This window comes from Ambystoma mexicanum, chromosome 3p (assembly GCF_040938575.1).
Source record: "Ambystoma mexicanum isolate Mex_15411 chromosome 3p, UKY_AmexF1_1, whole genome shotgun sequence".
Classification (NCBI taxonomy): Eukaryota; Metazoa; Chordata; class Amphibia; order Caudata; family Ambystomatidae; genus Ambystoma; species Ambystoma mexicanum.
In genome coordinates this window covers 618,034,577-618,056,541 of record NC_090925.1, presented here as the reverse complement: position 1 = coordinate 618,056,541, position 21,965 = coordinate 618,034,577, and the positions used below count along the sequence as shown (strand labels likewise).

The 21,965-nt window shown below is 48.0% G+C and overlaps 1 protein-coding gene across 1 annotated transcript in view; it reads right to left on the bottom strand.

The window, feature by feature from the left end:
• NEURL1B (neuralized E3 ubiquitin protein ligase 1B) overlaps positions 1–21,441 on the bottom strand; it is a 129,589-nt gene extending 108,148 nt beyond the window's left edge. Inside the window, exon 1 of the mRNA XM_069651377.1 lies at positions 21,247–21,441. Coding sequence (XP_069507478.1) covers positions 21,247–21,277 — 31 coding nt within the window. The 5' untranslated portion in view covers positions 21,278–21,441. The remainder of the gene's footprint in view (positions 1–21,246) is intronic.
• Between the last annotated feature and the right edge of the window lie 524 nt (positions 21,442–21,965).

Sequence of the window (21,965 nt, the reverse complement as noted above, 5' to 3'; positions counted from 1 at the left end):
TGTTGAACTGCTTAGTTGTCGCACTACTGATGTGCATTCATGAGAGACACTTTCAAATTGAAGGCCCACGTTTATGTTGGAGGCCTGTCCCAGTTTGATATTTTTTAAATCTGGTCATCATAACCCGTTAGGACACCCCCGCCCCCAATTTGGGTTTACTTGTTTGTGATTATTTAACGTACAGCTGACACAGTGATGTGTAAATTGACCGAGTTTTGGGTCGTTTTGGACCCTTTGCCTAGAACCAGTGAAGCCAAAGAAAAGGGGCGTGACCAGCACTTCCCTCAGCCTGTGCCTGGAGCCTCGGGTCTCATCGCCTAGACTTTCGTGTTTAGTGTCTCTGATGCTCATCACCCTGGATACTATTTTCCAATTTTGGTACACCTTTATTTGCTTATATAGCGCACTGAACCCAAAGGTAACTAGGAGCTTTAACTTAGACTAAAGAAGAAAGACATTTGTTACAGTATGTTACAAAGGCATTGAAAAACATCAGCTACAGTATGTTACAAAAAGGAATAGAAATATGTGCACGTCCCCACTGCTTCTCAGTCCACTAGCCTTAATTGACGCCCCTCCCAACCGCGGTCCTTGACGCGCTGCAGGCCTCACCCTGATACATATAAAATAAACATTGCCCGTTAGGGACATGAGGCAGATACGAGCAGCCGCTCCGCGCCACTGGGGACCCAAACACCCAAAGGCCGAAGACATCAAAGAGACTATGGGCCTCATTACGAGTAGGGCGGTAAGGGATACCGGGCACTGGTAAGGAGACCGGTGCCGGTAATCCCTTACCGCCCTACTACGAGTTCCCTTAGCGGGTCCCTCCTTTAACGCCTGGTTTGACCAGACGTTATAGACGGGCTCCGTTAAGGGAATTCAGAGCCAATAACGGTACCACAATTTGCGGTACCGTTATTAGCGCCTTCCCCATTCCCATTGAGCCGTATGGGGGCTCAAATGGGAATGGCCTTTTAAGTGGGCACTTACCGGTCCCGCAAAGGTCGGACTACACCGGTAAGTCCCCATTGAACCATACCGGTGCCGGACCCGTTATTGGAGGCAGTCATGGTGGAAATAGAGCCATGACTACCTCCAATCTCGGAATGAGGCCCTATGTTATGTTACTGGGATGTATTCTATAACAAGAGATGTGACACTGTCTTTCCCAAAGCTGCAATTACAAGGTACACGTATGGAAGCATTACATGTGAACTGTGATAAATAAACATTGGCAAACCTAATAGGTTTGATTTTGTAAATGTAGAGAGTAAGAATCTTATAATCAGTGGGGGAGGCAGCCTTTACAAAAACATACGTTACTCTCTGCACACATGAAGCCAGATCTAGTGTCTTTGCCTGTGCGCGTTAGTTTTGGCTACTAAGCCGAAACTATTACATTAGAGTACAGCTAGGGAGAAATGGCATATGAGGCGGGTCACACAGTTTCTAGGTGTGGTTTGGTTATGCACACACCCATTGACTACCCATGTCAATCGCTATGGCCATTCCCATCAATCTCCTTCCCCTGCCCACCAAAAAAAATCCTCCTGGGATCTTTTTGAGCTAGCTTTATAAAGCCTTACCATAAAACTTTACACACAAGTGCCTGCCAGTGTTTTTTTCAAATAAGTCTAAGAGTTAATGTCTTAATTGGAGCTGTAAATATGCTTCTGGTGTAATAAAAATGCCTTACCAGGTCTGCCATCAGCCACTATATTTATACGCACTATGGGCCTAATTCACAGAAGTGTTTGGCAAAACCCCATTGGAAAACGCTCTGAGAATCAGGCCCTATGTGTGTCCTTCACGGACATCCTGTTAAAACAAGTATTGGCAAAGGCAACTTTGACCTGTGTATAAGTATTAGGCATTCGACAAGCACTGCTATTATATACCAACGTACTGGCACCATTTTGCAGCTGCTACCATTAATGGCCAGTTAATAGCACAACGTCAGTGCATTTCCCATGCCTACACACAAGTCCAAACTGTTGGTGTAGAGGAGAAGCTGCATGCCTCTGCAGGAAATCCCGCCCCCTACCGCCTGTATGTCGGAAGCCTGAGATTGTGCCATGCTTAACACCAGCAGTTTTGACCATACCACGGCGAATATTCAATAGAAGAAACCCACTGAGAAAATCCTATCAGATGTATTCCCGAAAAGACGACAATCTGAGGGAGGAACTCCCTCAAGGAATATAAAAAAGAGCGAAAGAGGAGCTGGTGACGTCATGAAAGAATAGTGTGACGCCCGGAGAATACATGCTGAAGAGAATGCATGGACCTTATAGAAAGTGATGTCGAAGTTAAGAATCGAGTAAACTTTGCGAGGAGAAGATTGCATGTGTGTGACGCACTGCAGAAAATGTAAGCTGTTCAATAACTGTACAGATGCAGCAATGCAAGTAGACTAAGTAATCTTAGAAGCTGGCTATACGTAGTGAATAGACTGCAGGCAAAGCCGCCATTGTACAGAAACTGGACATCAGTGTCATGAATTTAGTAAACCCGGAAAATGAATGGAGAGGCTGTCTGGCCTTGTACCAAAGCTGAAGGCAGCCAGGGTCGGATATCTATTCTCGAAGGCGGTGAACATGGGAAGATGACTCCTCCCTTGTTAAGGGGCAAAAAAAAAAGAACACCAAGCGTCGCACATTTTATTCATTTAAGACATTTAAATGCTGCAAAATTTACCAAATCGTGGTCTCCTGTCACGTGAGCCAAGGATGGAAATAAAGTTGAGCTTGGAATCCTAGAACAACGATAGTGCGTGCTCGTGCTCCCTTATATTCCCAGAGACAAGAATACCCTGCAACGCCATGTTCAAAGACAATCTTCGTGGCAGAAGGCATGGGTGATGAGAGATGATGGGCTAATTCGGAGACGAGGTAAAATCAAGTCCACCTCCTGGCACCTGGGTGTGAGCTTACATGCTAAGTGAACCGAATGTTCCAGACATGCCACGAACCAATTATAGAGGGCTGTATAATGAAGGGCCTTTGTAGTTTGAGAGCCAATGATATACCGCGTACTTAATAGTTTTGAAGATGACACGTTTTAGAGGTAATCATCATATAAAGGAGACAGAAAATACATTCCCCACTCAACAGTGATCTTTACATATCGTGTGATGCTGAAAAACCCTATTTATACCAATAGTCTTGAAAAAATAGACCTAGTACTTATTTGTTTTTTTATAATATCAAAAATAGTTTATTTTCTTTTATAAAACTAACTCTAAAACAGTGTTTTCAGTAAAAAGGACCCCACAACACAACATACAGTGGATACATTTACAATACAAATTACTAGTTTCACTCACAGAGGTCGGAGGGCATTTGGGTGCACTGAGGCACACCTACACTGCAGCTATCCTACTTGTGAGGAGTACGGTTTGAAGAGTACTTTTGGGGCCCTGGATTACATGGTGGAGAAAAAATTAAAAGTGTCTTCCCCTGAAGAAGGTTCATGCATTTGGTGCCAAGAGGAACTGAAACATGTCGGGACTGTTTATTCTGAGTTAATAACACTCAGTGATTGGAAATGTTTAAATCATTATATAAATTTTATATGTTGATGTATTGTATTGTCATGTTACAGGAATGGATGTGAGTGAAACTAGTAATTTGTATTGTAAATGTATCCACTGTATGTTGTGTTGTGGGGTCCTTTTTACTGAAAACACTGTTTTAGAGTTAGTTTTATAAAAGAAAATAAACTATTTTTGATATTATAAAAAAACAAATAAGTACTAGGTCTATTTTTTCAAGACTATTGGTATAAATAGGGTTTTTCAGCATCACACGATATGTAAAGATCACTGTTGAGTGGGGAATGTATTTTCTGTCTCCTTTATATGATGATTATGTTGGTTATCCCCTAACCGTGTGAGAGAGGGAATGTTAAAACAAGGGGAACGGTAGACCTTTGTATAGATAGACGTTTTAGAGGTAGACATAAGTTGTCCATCTGACAGTAGATATCCAATCACAATCCCACCTCTTATAGAAAGTATACTTACATGTCCCCCTTGAGACTATCACAACCCCTTGTATGGTTTTCTCATTTGTCACGCAGTATGACATAACCTATGACGAATTTTTTGTCTATAAATGTGTTTTTATGTGAAATTAATCGAAAGCGCGAGCGAACTACCATTGATGTCCGTTGTAACTACCTGTTTTAGATCATTGATATTAAAACAGAAACCTTTGCCATCTTCCTGAGTTGGTTTGATTATTTGGTGTTGGAGTTATTCTGCATCCCCATCCATTGCATGTGTGCTATCCAAAGGGCTCTAAGCTCATTGGCATTCCCAATGCTTGCTTTTAGACTGTTGGAGCAGGGTGGGAAAGAGAAGAATGCACAAAGCATTGGGCCAAGGGAGCACACCCTTCATCACTGAACAGCTGACTGACGCCAAGATCCCTTGTCTAGGATATACATCTAAGGGAGAGCTGAGACTATCCCTACCAACTATGGCTGTGCAATGCAAAGGAAGGACCATTTGCCCCCTCCCCCAATACAACCTAGCTAGTTGCAGTTTTAGTCAATAAGGAGTCGAAAAAGGAGTGCTTGAATGAACATGACAGAGTAATCAAATTGATCTAGCACTCCCAGAAATTGCAATCGCCTCTAGGCACAGTGGATGGCCAGTATGCAAAAGCTGTCAATACCCATCACGGAGGCAGCGATAAAGACATCGATGAAAAGACCCCCTTCCCACCGGGAGTGTGTAGTCTCCCGTTAACCCTTATCGATCACCCCGGCAGTGGAACGAGGAACCCCAGGTGTCCTCCTGGGTGCAGGGATCAAATGAGGTCATGAGCTCATCGGGACTTCTCGTCCTCCCAGGAAATACACTTCCCGGGTAACACGTTCAGTGTTTACCGCGGATTGTGATACCAGGGAATGCAAAGCAAGCTCTGAGTTACAGTCAAACAATGCAGTCAGCCAGACCGAAAAGGTCACCATGTATGTCGAAACCAGTAACAGGCACAAACGCATCGTCTGAAGCAATGAGGGGAGGCGAATCCATGACGAAGACTGAAAACTGCATATTAACCCTCAACCCAAAAAAATCTCCCCTCCACCTCAAACAAGTAAAGAACTAGGGCTCAGCTGAGAAGGATTGGCTTTTCAAAATTCTGAACACCATTTTTTTTGCTTTTGCACTCATGGCATTTTTGACATTTTCGCAGACAGAGCTGGGGCATGGGACAGGTGTTCGGTGTCTGCCTGTTCCATACACTCTGCCTGCAAACACTGGATGCATTCACGCTAGCAGGTCATTTTCACGGTGACGCATTTGTACTGGATTTGCATGCAATCCGCCTGTTTGTGGCATCAGCTAAAGGCAGGTGGGCTCCATATGAATCGTTCTAAATGCCTTCCACACGCCTAATGTATGAGAGCCATTTTCACGGTATGCACTAAAAAGTGCAGAAAAGTGTTTTGGTGTTGTTTAAAAAAAAATCTGGGCAGTTTGCTTGTTTTAGATTTTTTTTTTTAGGGCACAAAGTGCAAATGATGAAAATGACAAGCCGGGGGAACGTATTGCATGAAAGCGCAAATGTAGCCGGACCCCTCAATGCAATTTACCCCTTTTTTCAAATGAAGCATAAACTATATAATTTAGGGATTTTGGATTCCATTTTCTGTTTTTTTTTTTTTAAGGAGAGACCATTATTTTCTCTATGATCATTATCACCATCACGTGGCAGGTGTCAAGTTCCCTCCTGGGCCTGTGATGAAGGTGTGGCTAGAGCAGGATTGTGGGAACAGCATGGCTTGAGTTCGAGAAGGAAGGTAGTTAGTTACAGGGCCGGGATGTTGAGGATGGCAAAGCTTTACCCTCAGAACCGTGAAAAGGTTTACCCTCAGGACCGTGATTTCTCAATGCAAGGGGTTAAGAAAAGGGTGGTCTGAAGATGAGTCGGCCACCTTCTCTACATTTATGTTCAAGTGCTGTTCTAGAAATCATTTTGTGGGCCACAGAAGTGAGGTTCATGGACACCTCCCATTCATAAGAAGTTAGTGCAGGAGCCTGCTGGTTTCCAGTACACAGACCCTTCTTCAGGACCCACAGAGGAGTCTAGCGGCAGCAATCAGTGCTCCCTGTCTGCATGCTCCTGGAAGCTGGCATTGTGGTTGGTGCAATAACCAGTCCTCTAACCAGATGCAGCTCTTGTGTGACTGGTCGGTATCCCAGGCCAGAGATTGCTTTAATCTGCAGGTTTGAAAGTTAATCATTTTACAGAAGCCACAAACAAGCTTTCTTTTTTTTGAACGCTGGGATTTTTGCCCAGATGTAGCTCATAACTAATACAAGGAAACCTACAGGAGTCAAAAATGCCTGGGATGCTCTGGATTATGATCTCAGTATGAGAGGCCGGCAGGAGAACCTCAGGCCAAGAGGTCTTCAGCGCAGATGAGACTTCTGCACTAAGAGTTGTGGTAAGCAAGGAGTTCCATGAGGTCACCATGGCTGATCCCACAAGGTTATGTGAAGTATCATCAGCGAAAGGTAAACAGTGCCCACCAGCAACGGGAATGAGGCTAAGTAGCAGGATGAGGTAAATGGGGGTCATGTTAGGGGGAAACGCAGCTCCCTGCAGGCCACCGAGTTCCAGCAGATGGATTCCACTGAGAAAGAAACCCGGAGAGCCAGCGGGAAATGATGGAAACCGATGCCCGGGAGCGAAGGTTATGAAGTGCCGGATGTCAACCTAACAGCACAGTACCAGGATTAATTGCAGCAGCAGGCAGAGGTTTGATGATGCCTGAATTTTGCAAGTGGGCAACCAATTCCTAGTCAAACCTTTGAGATAAGTGCAAAGTGCAAGAATCGCTATTGTCCGTAGCTATTCAGGAATATATGTTCTAATAAAAAATACTTTGCGTACCCGGAGTAGCAGTGTAAGGCTGTGTGGCGCAACGCCCTTCCTCAGTCAGAGAGGGACTAACCACCGCCAGTATGCACAAAATGGGAGTGATCAAAATGCGTTCAGATTCAGGCAACCATGCAGCGCCCCAGGATGCACATTATTATGGATTTTGCACAGCAAAGTTCCACTCACATTTGGCGGCTGCTTGAGAGCCATTTGGCAGAGGTATTCGGTGGCAATCTGCAGAGGTGAGCAGCCTGCACTCCCCCATCCTCACACCAATTTCAGGAACACAGTGGGCTCCTGTGTATTTTGAGACCCCGGCCGCAGCTAAACATATCAAAGGAGCACCTTCATCACAATGCATTGCCTCCCCCGAGGGGGAAGTGGGCCTGTGCAGAGAAGCCGTGGCACTGGACACAAGTGGGCCAGCACAGCTTCTTTTTAACCACAGTTTCTCAAGTCACCTCAAAATGTATCGATTTACGGTTATTAATTTCTCAATTCATTTCATATACAGAGAGTTCTCACCTGGAGGCCCCAGGTAGGAAGCAACTTTGGAGTCATTATAAAGAATATCTTAAATTGAAACCATTTCCGGATTCTTGAAGCACTGCTCGAAAGACCATGCACACTCCAGCAGGTGTGGGAGGAACTGGCTTTCTATATCCAAGGAAAGATTAAGACGATTGTTTAAAAGTCGAGGCCCGCATCATGAAGTAGGTCCTATGGATTGCTAACAGGAGGGAGGTCTTTTTAGAACCCTTATACTAAGGTTTCTGGGTCTCTTTGGTTAGGCGCCAGACCCAAGGAGGAGACTCTCTTATAAATCCCAAAACCTAACATTTTTTTAAACGTAACAAGTATAGCACCCGCAAAATTAAAAATAACGCCTGCCTGCTCTCAAATGTAGAAAGCAATCAAAAAATAAGTCTGTAGTAACAGTGACAGGCAAGAAGCAAGTCAGTGCCCAGGGGAACAGAATCCAGGATAATGCTTGTGAAAGCCAAGGTAGGAGGGGCAAGAGTCAGTTGCATGTCAAGTTCAACCTGGTCTGTGATGACTCTTCTCCAGCCCAACTCTGGCCAAGCCCTACCGCGGTGGGATTGATTACATAAGTGACTGGGGCTGGGAAGATCACATGCACGGTGGGTCTCGCCCATAGAAAGCTGGACCCAGGGAGGGTAAATTAACAGGCCTATTCTATGTCCTTTCAGCCTGGATGAGTTCCCACGAGTTCCACCAATTGCCATGTGACTAACCGGCCTGTTTGACATGCTGACTACCTCTGTTGATTACATATCATTTGAGCCCATCATTAAAAGAAACAAGTACTTAATTAACACGCTCCATTTGATTACGCACATGTACATGATGTACCTTTTAAATATACTCATTTGCAGAACACAAGGAAGCGTATACGTGCACGCGCATTGTACGGCATTCAGCAGGCTACCGCCTGCGCAGAACGCAGCTGCCCACAGCACGCGCCAGCGGGACTGGGGTGAGGAGTTTGCAAGCTTAAGCTGTGTGACGCACTCGTTTGCCGACCCTCCACTCTACTAGGAGTCCGTTTCTGGGTCTTTTGGCGAGAAGCTCCGAGAATCTAGCAGACTCTTGCCCAGGAGAGCAGAGTGTCTCGTTCGGCGAATATTTCCACGTTAACTACTCATTTACAAAAGCCTTTATGTATTAAAACGTAGACCTACACAGTGGTAGATTCTCCACCTAAATGGGAAACACGCAGACTGGGATTCCCCTTGAAAATGGCGAATTGCCAGGGGCGACCTCAGTCCTCCAACCAACCGCAGAGCAGCAGAGGCGACCAGCCAACGCATCTCCCATTCACACCAAAGAGCAGAAAGTCTGCCGTCGCCTAGTTAATTATTGCACGTTGTACGTTTTGTGCTAATGTGTAATGTTTATTTCTGAAATATTTTACCATGCAATGAAATAGCCGCAACTGTTTCCGGGTCAAGGGCCCTTATTTTGAGTGAGAAAAACAAAGAAAGGCAATCTTCGCCCCGCACGTACACAATAAAACGACTGCAGGTGAGGCGGTAACTTCTTCCAGAAAGGAAAGAGCAAACACCCCCCTTGCTCCCGGGAGTTTATAGAAAGAACTGAAAGGTTGACATAAAAACGAACTTGATTTTTGAGTATCACGAGCCACCACTTAAAACTCTATAGGGCAGGGAGAACATGTGCATCCTCGCATTGTCCCTTCGCCTTTCCGGCTTCCGTAGACCTGCCCATTATCACTGAGCAAACCCCAGCTAGGGCGCGCGCTTCCAGGCAGAGGAAGGGCCCGGTTGCGAGGGGACACACCGAGTGTGTGGCAGAATGGGTTACACAACAAGGGGGCGCGCGGGAAAACCTGGCATGAGGAGGAGGACTCCTCACCTCAGATATCACTTTGGCAGGAAAAGGCACTTTTGGTTGGAAAAACCCCAAAAGTATTTAAGTAAGCAGTGCATCATTGTTACGGCACGCTTTATGAAAGGTCCTATGCCTTAGGGCGGGAGATGTTTTAGACTACAGCCCCATCAGCCCTAGCCAACACAGCCAATGCTGAGGAATCATGGGAGTCGTAGTCCAAACATCTGGAGGGACCCAGACAACCACACACTTTTGCACACATTAACTGCCACAATAGGCTCGGCTCATGTGTATGTTGTGAGTGGGAACATAATGTCTCTCTTCCTGGGCATAGCACTTATGACTCAAAGCCTGAATAACCCGGCAGGTCTAAAACTCCGGCTCTTGCAAGGATATAGTTCCGAGCATCTTCCCAGGAGGTGTCCCACTCACCGATTGTGAACCGTAGGCCAGAGGTCGGCCACGCAAGCTTTCTGGAGTTTCTGAAGGCTTTCCCGCCTCACATTCATGTCCAGTGGGGCGGATGTGATCTGAGCTCTTTAGGGCCGGGACGAGGCGAGCTGCCAAGTTCTGGGCCCTCGGGGGGCTTGGAGACCAATCTTGGTGAGGCCCGGTCACAGGATACAGTGCCTGGCAGGTGTACTGCAGTGCGAGGAGCTCGTACTGCCAGTAGTTAGGCATGTGTGGTGACAGTGCGAGGAGCTGGTACTGCCAGTAGTTAGGCGATGTGTGGTGGCAGTGCGGGGAGATGGTACTGCCAGTAGTTAGGCGATGTGTGGTGGCAGTGCAAGAAGCTGGTAGACTCCTAGACTCTTGACGACAGAGCTTAATGGAGGTACAAATAACAGCTTGTTGTTGAAGGCACCACTGGGGTTCCATAGGAGACACAGTGCAATGAAGTGCCATTAAGCATTGTAGTAAAGTGCCTAAGTTCAGGTCATCTTCATTCTTCAATTTGCACCAAATAATTTTTTGATGCTCATGAGAAAATTCATGTCACGCTGCAAACCGTAGTGGAGCTCATCAGTAATGGTGCGGACAAAAAGAGAAGAAAGATTAAATAAATAATGGCGAGAATTTTGCAGTGGCACATCTAAACAGATGGAACTAGCTACTTCCTAAAATCATCACAAAGGCTCCATCAATATTCTGCTGGGTAGCAAGAAACGGACAAAGGGGCAGATTCATATTCAACACACAGGTGACATTTCTATGCAGGATGATTAGCTGAGCAACAGAGTAATATCCAACACACAGGCGACATGTGTATTCAGGATGATTAGCTGAGCAACAGATTGATATCCAACACACAGGCGACATTTCTATTCAGGATGATTAGCTGAGCAACAGATTAATATCCAACACACACAGGCGACATGTGTATTCAGTATGATAAGCTGAGCAACAGATTAATATCCAACACACAGGCGACATGTGTATTCAGGATGATTATCTGAGCAACAGATTAATATCCAACACACAGGCGACATTTCTATTCAGGATATTTGCTTAGCAACAGATTAATATGCAACACACAGGCGACATGTGTATTCAGGATGATTAGCTGAGCAACAGATTGATATCCAACACACAGGCGACATTTCTATTCAGGATGATTAGCTGAGCAACAGATTAATATCCAACACACACAGGCGACATGTGTATTCAGTATGATAAACTGAGCAACAGATTAATATCCAACACACAGGCGACATGTGTATTCAGGATGATTATCTGAGCAACAGATTAATATCCAACACACAGGCGACATTTCTATTCAGGATATTTGCTTAGCAACAGATTAATATGCAACACACAGGCGACATGTGTATTCAGGATGATTAGCTGAGCAACAGATTAATATCCAACACACAGGCGACATGTCTATTCAGGATGATTAGCTGAGCAACAGATTAATATGCAACACAGGCGACATTTCTATTCAGTATGATAAACTGAGCAACAGATTAATATCCAACACACAGGCGACATGTGTATGCAGTATGATAAGATGAGCAACAGATTAATATCCAACACACAGGCGACATTTCTATTCAGGATGATTAGCTGAGCAACAGATTAATATCCAACACACAGGCGACATTTCTATTCAGGATGATTAGCTGAGCAACAGATTAATATCCAACACACAGGCGACATTTCTATTCAGGATGATTAGCTGAGCAACAGATTAATATGCAACACAGGCGACATTTCTATTCAGTATGATAAACTGAGCAACAGATTAATATCCAACACACAGGCGACATGTGTATGCAGTATGATAAACTGAGCAACAGATTAATATCCAACACACAGGCGACATTTCTATTCAGGATGATTAGCTGAGCAACAGATTAATATCCAACACACAGGCGACATGTGTATTCAGGATGATTAGCTGAACAACAGAGTAATATCCAACACACAGGCGACATTTCTATTCAGGATGATTAGCTGAGCAACAGATTAATATCCAACACATAGGCGACATGTGTATTCAGGATGATTAGCTGAACAACAGATTGATATCCAACACACAGGCGACATTTCTATTCAGGATGATTAGCTGAGCAACAGATTAATATCCAACACACAGGCGACATGTGTATTCAGGATGATTAGCTGAACAACAGAGTAATATCCAACACACAGGCGACATTTCTATTCAGGATGATTATCTGAGCAACAGATTAATATCCAACACACAGGCGACATGTGTATTCAGGATGATTAGCTGAACAACAGATTGATATCCAACACACAGGCGACATTTCTATTCAGGATGATTAGCTGAGCAACAGATTAATATCCAACACACAGGCGACATTTCTATTCAGGATGATTAGCTGAACAACAGATTGATATCCAACACACAGGCGACATTTCTATTCAGGATGATTAGCTGAGCAACAGATTAATATCCAACACACAGGCGACATTTCTATTCAGGATGATTAGCTGAGCAACAGATTAATATGCAACACAGGTGACATTTCTATTCAGTATGATAAACTGAGCAACAGATTAATATCCAACACACAGGCGACATTTCTATTCAGGATGATTAGCTGAGCAACAGATTAATATCCAACACACAGGCGACATTTCTATTCAGGATGATTAGCTGAACAACAGATTGATATCCAACACACAGGCGACATTTCTATTCAGGATGATTAGCTGAGCAACAGATTAATATGCAACACAGGTGACATTTCTATGCAGGATGATTAGCTGAGCAACAGATTAATATCCAACACACAGATGACATTTCTATTCAGGATATTAGCTTAGCAACAGATTAATATGCAACACACAGGCGACATGTGTATTCAGTATGATTAGCTGAGCAACAGATTAAAATCCAACACAGAGGCGACATTTCTATTCAGGATGAGTAGCTGGGCAACAGATTGATATCCAACACACAGGCGACATGTGTATTCAGGATGATTAGCTGAGCAACAGATTGATATCCAACACACAGGCGACATTTCTATTCAGGATGAGTAGCTGAGCAACAGATTAATATGCAACACACAGGCGACATGTGTATTCAGGATGAGTAGCTGAGCAACAGATTGATATCCAACACACAGGCAACATGTGTATTCAGGATGATTAGCTGAGCAACAGATTGATATCCAACACAGAGGCGACATGTGTATTCAGGATGAGTAGCTGAGCAACAGATTGATATCCAACACACAGGCGACATTTCTATTCAGGATGATTAGCTGAGCAACAGATTAATAATGAACACACAGATGACATGTGTATTCAGGATGAGTAGCTGGGCAACCAGGGCAGCAGTGCGTCCCCAGTGCTGACACAGAGGCAGCACCCCAGTACCTAGAGCCTTGTGGCGCAAACCCAAGGGAAGGCAGTCGTGGGTGTGGTGGTTGCCATCGGGCAAATAGCATCATTTAGGTGTCTTACTACACACGATGTGAAAAGCAATGGAAAAAATCTCACGAGAAAAGCTACACCAACACACTACTGTGTGGAGTGGCAGAAGCGGCTCAGGACAGAAGTGCACAACTTGTTTAACTGGAAGGCTGAAAATACCACGCAAGCCCCATGCAGTGTGCCAAACTATCCATGTGAATGAGCGGGTGGTAGGGGCATTGGTGCGTGAATCGGAGTTTAAAAAATGGGCTATAAAGGTGCACTTTTGATTTATTTTCCACTAACAAAATATAAGTAAAACTCCAGTTATCAAGACGCAAAGACAAGAACTGGATCACAGAGGCTTCAAGCATCTGTCATGACAGACTTAGACACTGACTGACTTTAGGCCAGACAACACTACATCATGGATCTCATGCGACTGGGAGGGCCCTAAACAATGTCCTAAAAGGGCAGCATTCGGTCCATGGGCCGCATGTTGTGTGCCACTGGCTTAGAGGAACACACACATTCGGGATATGCATTACATGCATGCGCGGGCAGTGACTGCCTAACCGTAAAAGAATCAAGTCTTCTTTACAAACACTTGGTAAAGCAAGGCGCCTGGTTGACATGACATCCGTCATTAATTTTTTTAATTTGCATGCAGTGTGATTTGGGGCTCACTCTGCACATCTGGAATAGGTAAGTCTTGCCCAACCCACTTGAGAGACAGAGGAATTTCAAGGAGGCTTTTGGCCTGCCCCTTTTTGTAGGCAGCTGAATTGGGATGTTGTGGGAGCTCAGCTAGACTCTGTTGCCTAAATGACTAATAAAGTCGCCAAGTCCCCGCTGGGCGCCAACTGATACAGGAAACTGATATGAAACTAGTAATTTCAGAAATCACCTCTTCGTCCCTCCCGCACCTCAACCCAAGGGTAGAAGTGGCAATGTGAGCCAACAATGGAGCACAATGAGTTGTGATCTCTTTCAAGAGGTAAGAGCAGTGCCCCCCTCCCTATCCCTGCCCTCACTGGCAGGTAGAGACCCTCCAAGCAGCCAATCGGGCTACAGCACCTGAACACCACCTTCTAGTTCAGTCCCATACTGCACCAATTGCAGAGAGCTGCACTTCACCTGTTGTCACGTGACATGGCTGCCTCCAATGTTTGATTCTGTAAGTTTGATGATGTGGACCTTAATGCTAATTATGTTAGTCACCAACCTTATTATTCTTCTTCTTATTATTAATTGTACATGGTTGAAACATTCTACAATAAAGTGCAACGACATTTAAAATCCATAATTAGAAATGTATTTAAAATGCAACATAATGTTGCTATCACAGAGCACATTTTCCCACTATACACCTAATATCCAAAAATCCTAAAATACAATTTTAAAATAAAAAAATAAAAGAAGATGGGAGCCAATGATCTTAAATTGGAATATAAAAATGTGTCTAACCTGTGAGGCCCATATACTGAAGAGACCTAACAGTGACCCAAGTTAGAGTAACACGCTAACCACTAAACAAAACAGGCCACACAACTTCCTATACTAACTAAAAAAGTAAAAGTAAAATGCTCTTTTAAAATCCAGTCAGGGGCAAGAAAGACATCACCAAATGTCTCAGAGTTTCGGCCTCAGAGACAACCTTACAGAATCGACAACTTTCCTCGTTAGCCCACTCCTGTCTCCTCCCCCGCACCCCTTGGCAGTACTTTAGGCGCACTCTAAGCAACACATAACAATGAAAAGGGCTAAGGAACTCACCCAAGTACCTTGGCCGAGTATTAAAAGCCTTTGCCTGACTTTTAAAATGTTCAAAAGCCTTATATAGCCTGCACTGGGCTTTTGTCTCGCGATAATCATACAGTCAACGTGTCTCCTTGCCCTGATCAGGGTTCTCCAGCAACCTATCCAGAGGGCCATCAGCCAAAGACATTCGTTTCAAACACTCTCCTTCCCACCGAGTCAAGACGTGATCAAGCGCAGCAGATAGCATTCCCTTTAGGAGCGGCAGTATAGAATCAGATGGAGCCAATAAACACTTGCCCAGAAAAACCAAGGATGTCCATGTTACCAAAATGGAGAGACAAAGCAATCCCAACTCATAACGCATCACCTGGATGGGAACGCTTCGGCAGCGAGAGAACTCTTTACCAAATATCCCCTCTACAACGTCCCGATGCAGGTCCCTAAGGTCCAGCTTAGGGACTGATTCATGGAGTTTATTGCACGGTTCATAGTGACTTTGCACTGCTGAAAAGTGACTTTACACTGCCGACACAAACCTTGATTCATGGAACTGTGCAAAGTGTATTCTTGCAGTGCAAAGTCACTTTTAAGGAATGCAAAGTCACTTTGAACCGTGCAAAAAAATTCATGAATCAGGCCCTTAAGTCTCAGCACCATAAACAAGTCTCAGACAGCATCAGTGCACCAGAGCCTTGTAGGGCATAGGGCCAGAGAAAGTGTCAGTGCACCACAGAGCTTTGCTGGTACCTAGGCCCCTGAGAGACCAGTGCAGCCCAGTAACTGGCTGGGCCCTAGGCCCCTGAGAGAGAATTCAGTGCACCAGAGCTTGGCTGGGGCCTAGGCCCCTGAGAGAGTGTCAGTGCACCAGAGCTTGGCTGGGGCCTAGGTCCCTGAGAGAGCAGTCAGTGCACCAGAGCTTGGCTGGGGCTTAGGCCCCTGAGAGAGTGTCAGTGCACCAGAGCTTGGCTGGGGCCTAGGCCCCTGAGAGAGCAGTCAGTGCACCAGAGCTTGGCTGGGGCCTAGGTCCCTGAGAGAGCATTCAGTGCACCAGAGCTTGGCTGGGGCCTAGGCCCCTGAGAAAGCGTTAGTGCACCAGAGCTTGCCTGTGGCCTAGGCCCCCTGAGAGAGCATCTAGTGTAGCAGAGCTTGGCTGGGGCCTAGGCCCCTGAGAGAGCATCTAGTGAAGAAGAGCTTGGCTGGGGCCTGGGCCCTTGAGAAAGCATCAATGCACCAGAGCTTGCCTGTGGCCTAGGCCCCTCCGAGAGAGAATCTAGTGTAGCAGAGCTTGGCTGGTGCCTAGGCCCCTGAGAGAGCATTCAGTGCACCAGAGTCTGGCTGGGGCCTAGGCCCCTGAGAACGCGTTCAGTGCAGCCCAGTAACTGGCTGGGCCCTAGGCCCCTGAGAGAGCATTCAGTGCACGAGAGCTTGGCTGGGGCCTAGGTCCCTGAGAGAGCAGTCAGTGCACCAGAGCTTGGCTGGGGCCTAGGCCCCTGAGAAGGCGTTGGTGCACCAGAGCTTGGCTGGGGCCTAGGGCCCTGAGAGAGCAGTCAGTGCACCAGAGCTTGGCTGGGGCCTAGTTCCCTGAGAGAGCAGTCAGTGCACCAGAGCTTGGCTGGGGCCTAGGCCCCTGATAGAGCAGTCAGTGCACCAGAGCTTGGCTGGGGCCTAGGCCCCTGAGAAGGCGTTAGTGCACCAGAGTTTGCCTGTGGCCTAGGCCCCCTGAGAGAGCATCTAGTGTAGCAGAGCTTGGCTGGGGCCTAGACCCCTGAGAGAGTGTCAGTGCACCAGAGCTTGGCTGGTGCCTGGGCCCCCGAGAGTGACTCAGTGCACCAGAACCTGACTGGGGCCCATGCCCCTGAGAACACCCAATGCTGCCCCGTGGACTGGTCTAGAGGTAGGTAATTTCCTGGGTGCCCTTGAATTTCCCACTGAGTTTGGGCTTCAGTGGATACCTTCAAACGGAGTCCTAAGCGTTCTCTTTTGGCGTTTTCGGTGGTGATTTAAAGACAGGCCCTTCTTTTGCCGGTTAGGTGTTTTTCCTGTCAACTTACTGGGAGACAAGGCAATTCTCATACCAATTCTCGAAGATTGCGACAAATAACGGTGTAAAGCAGGCCGAGGGCCCGAGTAGCTTGAAAACACATCCGACAAGGCGAGGCCTGCCTTTGTGCGCGACCGGACAGCTGACTTTGCGGACGAACAACGCCACTTCCTTTTTTGGGTTTCCATGCTCGCGGACCCCTTTCAATGCTCAGACGGGGTAAGAGGGGAGGGGAGGGGGCTCAGCTGCACGAGCAGATGTCGCCGTGCCCCCTCCGTTTTGTTGTCGCTGCCCTCTCGGGGCGTGGTCTCTGCCCAGCTGTCGCATCACCCAATCGTGTCCCTGTGAATGCACAGGCCTACGTGCGCCGCCGCCGAACAAAGGGTCGCCGTGTAAAGAAGGGCCCCGGCACGCACGTAAGCCCCTTTATAATGCGCCAAGAAACAACAGCGTTTGTGCTGTGCGCTATATGCGTCGTCAAGTACAAAAAGCGCAGGGCGCAGGAGACAACTACTGCTACGACTGATACCGCAGGCCTCCTGACTCCGCTGGGCCCTCCTCTCCCCAAGCACGCTTAAAAAGTAGCTGGCCGGCCTCTACTCGTGTCCTTGGGTTGACATCCTCCACCTCTGAGAACGTGGGACTGAGACAACAAAGAAACTGCCACAGTTTCAGAGCTTGGAAACAGGGCACGGGCAAGAGAGCACTAAATAAACACCTCCGCCCCTCCACCCCGCATCGAGAAGCAGATCGGTGGGCGGGGACTCAATAACTTGCTGCTGAATGACTTGCGACTGCACGCTCACACACGGCAATCCTTCACAATGCTAACTGCTGGAGCACTGGTCCAGGCCCCCCCCCTCCTCCCCCCACCCTCCTTCCTTTGAGAAGTACCGGACTGCAGCATGGAAGCCGTGCCGACAGGTGCGCTCGCTGCACCCATGTGAACACATAGAAGTCCCACTGCTCTGAAGCATGGGTACCTAGCAATCATTTCAGAATGTGCCATGCATGCGCTCCTGGGACGGGCACGCTGCCCACCGTGGAGACCCCGGGTGCGCGCCTGCACAGGTACGGTGTCAGGGCCTTTTAAATAACAGGGGCTGGAGCCTCAGAGTTCCCCCTCTCCAGAAACGGCCCCCATATTGTCAGTCTGCAGCCTAATAGCACGCCCATGTATTCCTTTATATATTACGTTCTGGGCCTTACAAGCTGCATTTGCTGGAGCCCATCTGGCCATCACTTCCACTGGGGAAAACAGAAGTGTTATTACGCTTTGCCTTTCAACAATGTTCCTCCACGTCAGCCACTTGGCTACAAAGAAGGATTCATAGCTATTTAGTGGTCCTTTAGTGTTTCAACTCCCCGGTGGCCCACTGTCTCATGATAATTGGTGGCTATTAACCTTATCTTTATTTCCATTATAATGAGCACCCCCCCCTTCCACAGGTGGCTCAGACTGCTTTCTGTGCTAAGCAAGGGGTGCCACACAACCATCATGTTGAAATGGGCCCCACACATCTTCAGGTGGGCCTGCTCCTAAAGCACCCCACAGAAACCCACCTCCCCCGTTACACTGTCTCCATAGGCCGTAACCCCCCTTGCCCCCCCACCCAATAGGACTTGGTCAGTGCCTCATCTGGCTTCTCACTCCTATGGCCCTCAGCCCCAATCATACCCCAAAGGGCTTTATTGACCAGCAAGCAACCTCGAGACCCTATATTCGCACATGGGCCCGATCGCCCAGCAGCTTCCCTCTACCGCGAACCCCCACACCCCGCCATGCTCCCCTTAATAACCACGAGCATGGACTCGCAGTCACCCCCACCACTCCCCGTTGGAGTGAAGGTTTCCACTCCCAGGGGACGAACCCCATCCCTATTAATCTGTCAAACGTCACAAAACAGTGCAGGAACAAACAGGGTTCTTTCGGTAAGATCTGTCGCTATGATCCCCAGTGCCCCCTAAACACAAATAGCCACATCCCCCCACACCCTGTTCACGGAACATTTACGATAGCAGCGACAACCCACAAACCTGACACTTAAATCTGAAAAGCAGACAAAGGAAACTACGAGACCAACCGAGGAAACCCGCGTGGGTCCGGCCGAGGGCAGTGGACCCCATGCAGACTACAGATAGGCGAGAGCACCTCCACCTCCTGCACACGAGCAGTAGACCTGGGAAGCGCTCACGCATGGGTCCTTTCCAAGACGCACACCTGCGCTGAGAGAAGTGCAAGCGCGTGCACACGTACAGTGCACCTGGGAAGCACTCACACATGGGACCTGTCCAAGGTGAGGAGCACACCTGCACAGAGATAAGCGACAACGCTTGCATGAGACCAGTAGACATGGGAAGCACTCACACATGGGACCTGTCCAAGGTGAGGAGCACACCTGCACAGAGATAAGCGACAACGCTTGCATGAGACCAGTAGACATGGGAAGCACTCATACATGGGTCCGGTCAAAGGTGATTTGCACACTTGCGCTGAGAAAAGTGCAAGCGCGTGCACACTTACAGTGCACCTGGGAAGCACTCACACATGGGACCTGTCTGAGGTGAGTTGCACAGAGATAAGTGACAACGCTTGCATGAGACCAGCAGACCCGGGAAGCACTCACACATGGGACCTGTCCAAGGTGAGTTGCACACCTGCGCTGAGAGAAGTGCAAGCGCGTGCACACGTACAGTGCACCTGGGAAGCACTCACACATGGGTCTGGTCAAAGGTGAGTTGCACAGAGATAAGTGACAACGCTTGCATGAGACCAGCAGACCCGGGAAGCACTCACACATGGGTCCGGTCAAAGGTGAATTGCACACTTGCGCTGAGAAAAGTGCAAGCGCGTGCACACGTACAGTACACCTGGGAAGCGCTCACACATGGATCCTGTCTAAAGGGAGTTGCACGCTTGCACAGAGATAAGTGCGCACAGTTGCACACTTTCACAGCAATAAGTGCCATAGTTTGCGTGCGAGCAGTAGACCTGGGAATCACCTCACACATGGGTTCTGTCAAAGGTGAGTTGCACACTTGCACATAGATAAGTGTGAGATCTTGCACACGAGCAGTAAGCTTGGGCAGCAGCCCACGCATGGGTCCTGTCAAAGGTGAGTTGCACACTTGCACAGAGATAACTGTGAGATCTTGCACACGAGCAGTAAGCCTGGGAAGCAGCCCACGCCGGATGGGTTCTGTCAAAGGTGAGTTGCACACTTGCACAGAGATATGTGTGAGATCTTGCACACGGGCAGTAAGGCTGGGCAGCAGTCCACGCATGGGTCCTGTCAAAGGTGACTCATATAGATTGCATGTGTCATGCTATCCCAGCCACACACCTGCCACCCTATGTTCTGCAACAGTGCAAAACAAAAGCAATGCCACGCGTAGACCCTGTCCCAGGGAGGGGCAATAACATATGTATACCAGACTGACAGAACCCCCCAAACCCTCCAGGCAATAGTGCAACCGATCCCAAGCATGCACCCAGCATACTATCTACACGCGCTGCTTCTGCCACGGAAGCAAGTAACTGAATACCAGTTAGTGCAGAAATAAAGGATCGCATAAATACATCGGACAGATTTCTTTTTTTCCTGTTTTACACTGGCGGTATCTGATCCGCCACCGCACCCCATTAATCATTCTAAACACATGTACAGACGGCAGGCCCCCACCTGACGCTTCTAAGAATGCAGTGAGCTGCAGCCGAGGCGGTGGGATAGTGCCAATCAACAAACCCAGCTCCCAACTTAGCACACCACTTAAAAAAAAACACTCTTCAAGCAGATCAATGAGTGACTGTGAAAACAGGGGGGGGGGGGAATTCCCAATATGTAAAGACAGCAGGTAAGTGCCCCCGGCGCCTCAAGGCCAGCACATCTTTCGGGGCAAGGCGACAGTGGCCCACACGCAGGCCCTATTAGGGGAGAAAGCGCACTCTCCGCGCAGCCCAAGCGCGCGGTCTGTCCCGGCAGACGGGATTCCGCACACCCTCCAACTGCAAACATGCAAGGAGCAGGGACGGAACACACGCGAGGGGGGCGTCTGTGGGAGAGCAACGAATACACTCCTTTGCATTACATCCACTCCTCGGCATATAACGCCCCGGCGGCAACAGCCCCACGCGGCTCCAGTCACCCGAGGGAACGCAAACAATGATGCGCACCGCCCCATAGAGACTACGGGCACCACGCGTGGCTACGGGCACAAAGAGTTGCACTGGAGCAGCGCAGCATCCGCGCGCACCACCGCTCATCCCGGGCTGCGCCTCACCTGGCAGGGTCTTGTGCGCCGTGTTGCCCATGGCTCGGGTCCATGGGCTGCCGCCGCCGGCTCCCAGCCTCCGCTGTCCCGGCTGTAGGTCCCCACTGGCCCCGCTGTCCCCTGGTTTGCGCTGCCTCCTCCGGGGCTCGCGCTGTTACTGCCGCCGCTGCCCAGAGCAGCAGGGCTCGCTGCCTCTCCGGGGAGGGGGCGGGCCTCCAGAGAGCTGGGGCCACGCCCACCACCCACAAGGGCACGCCCACGGGGAAGCGACACGCCCGCCTCCACAGCAACGTCAAGCCAAACAGACCACGCCTCCTTTAAAGAGACATGCGCCTTCTCGGATGCGCGCACTGTACGCGCAATGTTCTTCTCACTGTTGATGGGATAATTATTAAATTCTGGTATAAGGGTATTGAGTAGCGGTGTACCTGTCAGTATAAGCGCCTGTGCAGGATGGAAAGCATGCTTGTCATTTGAGTCGCTTTCATTTTTGTAACTATCTTGAGTGTCTCTCCTGGATGTCTGTTTTTTCAGTTAACTGCTTAGCTGCGGAGCTAGTACCACTTGCGGGGTTAAACTACCAAAAAACGGTTCTCTAGCCATCACAGGCATGAATAACGCACTTGTTTGTTTGTTCTGCTAGGAAATGTTACTGGGATTATTCCGAGCACTATTGGCATTTGGATAATCTCGAGACGCTGTGGTTTTCTAAATGTCGCTTTGAAACA